Below are 6664 nucleotides of genomic sequence, written 5' to 3' on the forward strand. Positions count from 1 at the left end.
TCTCCGATCGGTGACCGTTCTTGTAGGAATCAACTCATTCTTGTCATCGGTAACAACCATCATGCCCCTTTCTTTGGGATACATTGAAATGGGGAGTCCATGAACTATCGAAAAAGGGGTCAACCCCCGCATCCAACCATTTGATAATATCCTTTTTGACCACCTCTTGCATAGCTTCATTAAGTCTTCTTTGATACTCAATAGACAGTTCTGAACCATCCTCCAACTTGATCTTATGTATGCAAAATGTGTGGCCTATACCCGAATGTCCGTCAAATTCCATCCAATAGCTTTATTCCTCTTTTGCAACACCGCCAATGTGGAATCAACTTGCACTTTAATTAAACAAGAGGAAAGAATAACCGGTAAAGTAGAATAAGGGCCAAAACATTCATACCGAAGGTAAGGTGGCAATGGTTTTAACTCCAAATTAGGTGGATCTTCAATAGAAGGCTTTGTAGGAAGAGCTTTCTTATTCTCAAGATCCAAATATAGCTTCCGGGGTGCATAGTTGTAAGACCCTATTCCTTGCAAAGAGTTCACACATTCCATGAAACCATCCATCTCATCATCATCCAAGTTGAGCAAAACGGCTTCCAGCATATCACCAACATTGATTGTAGCACTTGCGTCATCAGTAATGACATCGGTCACCAAGTCCACAAAAGAACACATTTCATTGTTATTTGATTGACGCATAGACTTACACACATGGAATACTTCTTGTTCATCACCAACCCAGAAAGTGAATTCTCCGGCTTTCACATTACAAAGGGCCTTACCTACAGCAAGGAAAGGCCTCCTAAGATAATAGGCACTTTATAATCAACCTCACAATCTAGAATAACAAAGTCCGCTAGAAGAATAAACTTATCAACTCGGACCAACACATCCTCAGTCACTCCCAATGGCCTCTTCATGGTATGATCGGCCATTTGCAACCTCATATATGTAGGTCTTGGTTTTCCAATTCCCAAAGCTTTGAACACCGAATAGGGCATCAAATTGATACTCTCCCTAAGATCACAAAGAGCTTTAGAAAAATCAGCACTTCCAATAGCACAAAAAATCGTGAAAGCATCGGGATCCTCCAACTTAGGAGCCATGGAATGAACAATTTCACTCATTTGGTGAGTGACCTTGGTAGTTTCAAAATTTATCAATCTCTTCTTGGTCACAAGATCTTTCATAAAATTGGCATAACCAGGCATAACCAGGCATTTATTTCAAAACTTCTACCAATGGCACATTAATAGAGAGACCTTTCATCATTTGGATAAACTTCTTGAGTTAATTTTCACCATTTTTCTTAGCGAGACTTTGAGGGGTAAGGAGGTGGAGGCTTTGGCAAGGGTGCTTTAGCCTTTTGCACCACTTGTTCCAGCATGTCAATAATGTATTTCCTAGACGAATTCAACTCTTCTTGGGTCTCCTCCATACTATCATTAATATCAATCCGGACTTCATCATGCACTTGAACATTATTATGTGGGGTTTCCTCCTCTTTAATCACTTAGTTACCATCCACAAGTTGCCTTTCAGTTGAGGTGGGTGCATTTTCACCTCTTTCACTTCTTGTGATAACCGCCATGGCATGCCCCGTGTTGTTATCTCCCTTTGGGTTCACTACTGTATCACTTGGTAATGCACCCTTAGGATTACAGTTGATGTGGTATGTGAGGCAAGTTGGGCATCCGAATTTGCGTTCTTCTCCATCATTTGCTTGAACATGCTCTCAATACGGCCCATTTCATTGTTTGAAGAGCTTAAACCATGGGAAGGATAAGGAGGTGGGTTGCTCCGTTGTTGGTACATTGGGGGGCCTTTGAAAATCCGATCCTTGATTTCCATGATTGCTATTGTTTCCCCCATTTTCTAGATTATTGCCTCCCCAATTTGCTTGGTTGTTGTTGTTATGCCAATTTCCTTAATTGCAAGAACCCCAATTGCCATGGTTATTTTGAGAACACCATTTATTTTGATTAGAGCCTTGGAAATTGCTTTGTTGCCCTTGGTAATTGTTCACAAATTGTACCTCTTCTTCTTTCTCTTGATAAGAATCATCTTGGTCAAAGCTACCATCATCTTATGCATAATTCTCCATTCTGGATTGAAATTGTGGACCATAGGACCTTTTCTTATTTATCAAGACATTCAACCCTTCCATAGCATGAACTTGTTTAGGAGCTTCAGTTTGATGAAGTTGGGCCTTAGCAAGTTGGGTCATGGTTGTGGTCAATTCGCAAATAGATTGCCCATGGTCTTGTAACTCTTTATGAAGATGAATCATGTTGGGATCACCTTGGGAAATATTACCTCGGGATTGCCAATTCAAAGATGTTTTCGCCATTTCATCAAGAATCTTACATGCCTCCACATAAGGTGTTGTCATAAAATTACTTCCGGGGAACACACATTGATTTGTAGTATTAATACCACAGTAAACTTTTGCAGTGGGAAGGATTCTGCGGCCCCACTTCAACTTCTGCGGTCGCATAATAACTTCTGTGGCGCACTTCAGCTTCTGCGGCCGCTGCGGACCGCATTGTAAGGAGGCTTCACATTTGATCGTTTGCAGTTTCTCTGAACTTTCCAAGCTTGTCAATGTGAACAGCTTTTGCGGACGCACAATTTGGTGTACGGACCGCGGTTCTGCTAAATCCTTCCGAAGCTTCAAGGGTAAAGTTCTGTCTGCACTTGCATTTCTGCAGGCCGCATCCGCAGAATAAGTCTGCGGACCGCACAAATCTCTGCACTTCTCCTCTTTGACTTATTGAGCTGGGATACTCATTTTTGAGTTAGATTTCTTCATTGAGCTCAAATCCTCCAGTAATCCTGCAATTCATACAATTTTATTAGATTCGGAAATAAAAATTACTACTTCCGAACTAAAAACTAGGGCAAGAAGGTACTAAGTGGATAAAATTCACACTTATCAGTAAGTTTTATAGAACGGTGGTTAGACCGGCCAATGTTGTATGGGCCAGAGTATTGGCCAGTCAAGAATTCACATATCCAAAAGATAAAAATAGAAGAAATGAGGGTGTTGAGATGAACGTGCGGGCAGACTAGGCTGGATAAGATTAGGAATGAAGATATTCGAGAGAAGGTGGGTGTTTCCCCCATGGATGACAAGATACGGAAGCGAGGCTTAGATAGTTTGGGCACGTGCAGAGGAGAAGCCTAGATGCCCTGGCAAGGAGGTGTGAGTTATTGGCTTTGGCCGGTATGAGAAGAGGTAGAGGGCGGCCTAATAAGAATTGGGGAGAGGTGATCAGGCAGGACATGGCGCAACTTCAGATTTCCGAGGACATGGCACTTGATATGAAGGTATAGAGGTCGAGCATTAGGGTTGGAGGTTAGGAGGTAGTTGAGCATTTTTCTACTTCGTACTAGGTGTGAGGCTAGTCTGATAGTGTTTTGTCTTAGACTACTAGTGGTTAATATAGTGTTCATACTATTTTTCCTTTTTTATAGTACCAGCTTTTATTACTAGTTATTGTTATCGATTTTTCATCTATTTTCGGGCTCTTACGTAATTTTCTGCTTTTTGTTGCTGCTACTTATCTATTGTCTCTTTTCGTAGTCTTGAGCCGAGGGTCTATCAGAAATAGTTTCTCTACCTCTCGGGGGTAAGATTAAGGTCTGCGTATACACTATCTTCTCCAGACCCTACTTGTGGGATTTCACTAGGTGGTGGTTGTTATTGTTATAGTTCCTAAATAAAGGCTTAAAGTTAAGAGAGTCGATCAAAGTTAGTATTTTTGATAAACAAGCTCGAATTCATAATTTGAAGGTTCTAATGGGCTTATATGATAATTTTGGACTTGTATGTATGTCCAGTCTAGCACCTGAAGGGCTCGGGCGGGATTCAGGCATATCTTGTAAAAGTTAGAACTTGATAAACTTAAGAGAATTTTTAATTTGATTTAATATTTAATTCTTAGTTGTGATATTTTTATACGTATTTGAGACTTTGAACAAGCTCATATACGGTATATGGACTTTCCAGAATAGTTTGAAGGGATCTCGAGGGTTCAGGTGAGGTTCGAGATGGTTGCAGATCATTTTAAGCTAAGTTACAACAATCGATTTTCTACTGTTAGGTGATAAATTGCGATCGCAAGGCTTGGTATTGCGATCACATAGAGGAATAAAATAGGTAGAGAATTTGTTCGTTGCAATCACGTGAGGTAAGCCGCAATCTCATAATGTGCTTTGGTAGAGCACTATGGTCACATGAGGGGGCTCGCGGTCGTGTAGAATAATTATGGTCCGTTTTGAGCTTCATGGTCATGTGGCAGTCCATCACAATCGTGTAGGATAATTCCACACTGTGCTTCGCGATCACATGAGTGCCAGTAGCGATCACAATTAAGGAATTTCAACCCAGGGGTATTTTATATCCAGAATTTTAGAATTTTTCTCATTTCACTATTTTTTAGTTTTGGAAAGTGGGCCACAGCGATATTAGAGAGGGATTTCATAAATATCTCAAGGATAAGTGATTTTAACTTGAATTTGATCATAGATCAACACATTGATTACTACATTTAAAACAAGGAATTAAAAAGTAAAAATTGGAGTATTTTGTTCCAAAATTTACAAAGTGTATTTGTGGGTTTGAACCCTGATTTAGATTCAAATTTGAAAAAAATTATATATCTGGACTTAGGATATTATGGGTCACCGAGATTTGATCGTAGTTTCGAGCTTAGTCCAAGTAGGTCCGGTTTGACTTGTTGACTTTAATATTTTGTTAAAGATCAAAGCTTTATCATTTGAAACTAATTTTTATAGCTTTATTTTACCCTCGTTGAGTATTCTTTGGCTAGATTTTGGACGTTTGGAGGTCTGATATAGTGGAGAAAGCATCTTGGAAGGTTAAAGCCTACTCCGTATAAGGAAAGTATTCTGGCTAACCTTGATTTGGGAGAATTTTTCCTAAAATAGACTTATATGCCAAATATATGTTTAGGAGGTGATGTATATGCGAGGTGACGAATGCATATGCGAGCGCCAAGGTTATACCATGCTTGTGGTAGTTTCTAAGCTTCTTTATGCCTTGCATGAGATATGTTCTTCTAGTAACATGCTTTATTTGTTGTATGACTACTTGAGCAACTTTATCCATACTAGAGATCATGTCTAGGCTTTTGATTCCTTATTTGAAAGTGATGGGCTATTTTGTATGCTAGATTATATGGCGTAGTTGTAGTCATACTTGTACACATGTGTACATCTTTGCATGTTTTATTCCTCTGTGCATATGCATCATACATGCTTCTCTTGTCCATACGCCCCTGCATATAATTCTCTAATATGGTTTGAGGTTGGCACGATGAGATATTTCATGTTGTTATTATGATTTATGGTACGATAGTATATTCCGCGTGGATTGATGACTGATTTTTGAGATATTGATACTAATTTGGCGCATAAATTTGAATTCATCCCTCTTGAATCATGTGATCACTCATTCTTACCTTGGGTCATATGCATGCAGCGTAATTTGACACCGAGAGGTATTAGACACTAGGGAGATGTTAGATACATTGGAAGTGTTAGACACTACGGAGGTGTTAGATATCGGGGAAGTGTTGGTTGATGTGAAGTTTGAATATTTATCATGCATGGACATTCTACACTCATCCAAGAGTATGTATACACATGCTAGTTGTTATATATCATCTTTATATGCAGATTTGGTACCTTGATTATGCCTTTTGGTGCCTTAATTATGCTTTTCATCATTTTATATGAAGAGCATGTTTAGCGTTTGCTTCTTTGACTTTGCACCTTATAATTATTCAAATTCGTTATTTCTTGGTTGTTTCTCTATTCTTATACATGCTTATGAATTGAACATGTTATAGAAATTGAATATTATTTTTTAAAATCTTGCTACGATTTCGTTGGGGTTAGACTCGATGCTTACTAAGTTAACTTAATATTTTTATACTCATATTATACTTATATATATTTTTATGTAGATCATAGTATTGGCCTTAGTAGTACTCAGGAGGTAGCCTAGGAGCTTGATTGGAGACTTCCTGATGAGCTGTTGCTCTTTGATTCGCAACTTATGGAAATTCCTTCAACCTTATTTATTATTTTCATGATCGTAATGGTATTCCCATACTTTGAGACTATGTTGTACTTTATTAGTAGCTCATGATTTTATACTACTAGGTTTTAAGGACTTATGTTGTATTTCCTCAATGTGTGATATTATACCTATTTCTGCTTTTATCTATATATGTTAGTTGAACATTCTTTATGTTGTCTTGTTATGGTTGTTTATGTATGTCGGTTCACCTAGTGAGTTGGGTTAGTGTAACGATCCGATCGGTAATTTTAAGCTTTTGCATTTCGCTCGCCAGTTCTCGGGCATGACTAGCCCCGTGTGCTATATTATGATTTATGTGAATCGTCGGTTTTGGTTTTCAGGGTAATCAGGATGGATTTGGAAGAACAATTCTCAGTTTGAAGCTTAAAATTTAAAAGGGTTGACCAAGTTTTGACTTTTTAGTATTCGATCTCGAATTTGGATTTTTATGATTTGGTTAGCTCTGTTAGGTGATTTTAGACTTGGGAGCGCGTACGGAATGTATTTTGGAGGTCTGTGCTAGATTTAGGCTTGAATTGGCGAAATTAGAATGTG

General features: G+C 38.7%; 1 protein-coding gene across 1 annotated transcript; it reads right to left on the reverse strand.

The window, feature by feature from the left end:
• Positions 1–255: 255 nt before the first annotated feature.
• LOC138878449 (uncharacterized) lies at positions 256–1211 on the reverse strand. Its single transcript, XM_070158127.1, has 2 exons — positions 889–1211; positions 256–802 (listed from the first exon to the last, which is right to left on the reverse strand). The coding sequence occupies exons 1-2, from the start codon at positions 1209–1211 to the stop codon at positions 256–258; spliced, it is 870 nt and encodes a 289-aa protein (XP_070014228.1).
• Positions 1212–6664: the final 5453 nt, after the last annotated feature.

This window comes from Nicotiana sylvestris, chromosome 9 (assembly GCF_000393655.2).
Source record: "Nicotiana sylvestris chromosome 9, ASM39365v2, whole genome shotgun sequence".
Classification (NCBI taxonomy): domain Eukaryota; kingdom Viridiplantae; phylum Streptophyta; class Magnoliopsida; order Solanales; family Solanaceae; genus Nicotiana; species Nicotiana sylvestris.

Excerpts from the sequence above, each read along its gene's own strand:
- LOC138878449 (XM_070158127.1), bottom strand. The coding sequence starts at position 1,211 with ATGCCTGGTTATGCCAATTTTATGAAAGATCTTGTGACCAAGAAGAGA. Across the intron at positions 803-888 it reads TTGGGAGTGACTGAGGATGT|GAGGCCTTTCCTTGCTGTAG; the intron begins GTTGGTCCGAGT and ends CTATTATCTTAG.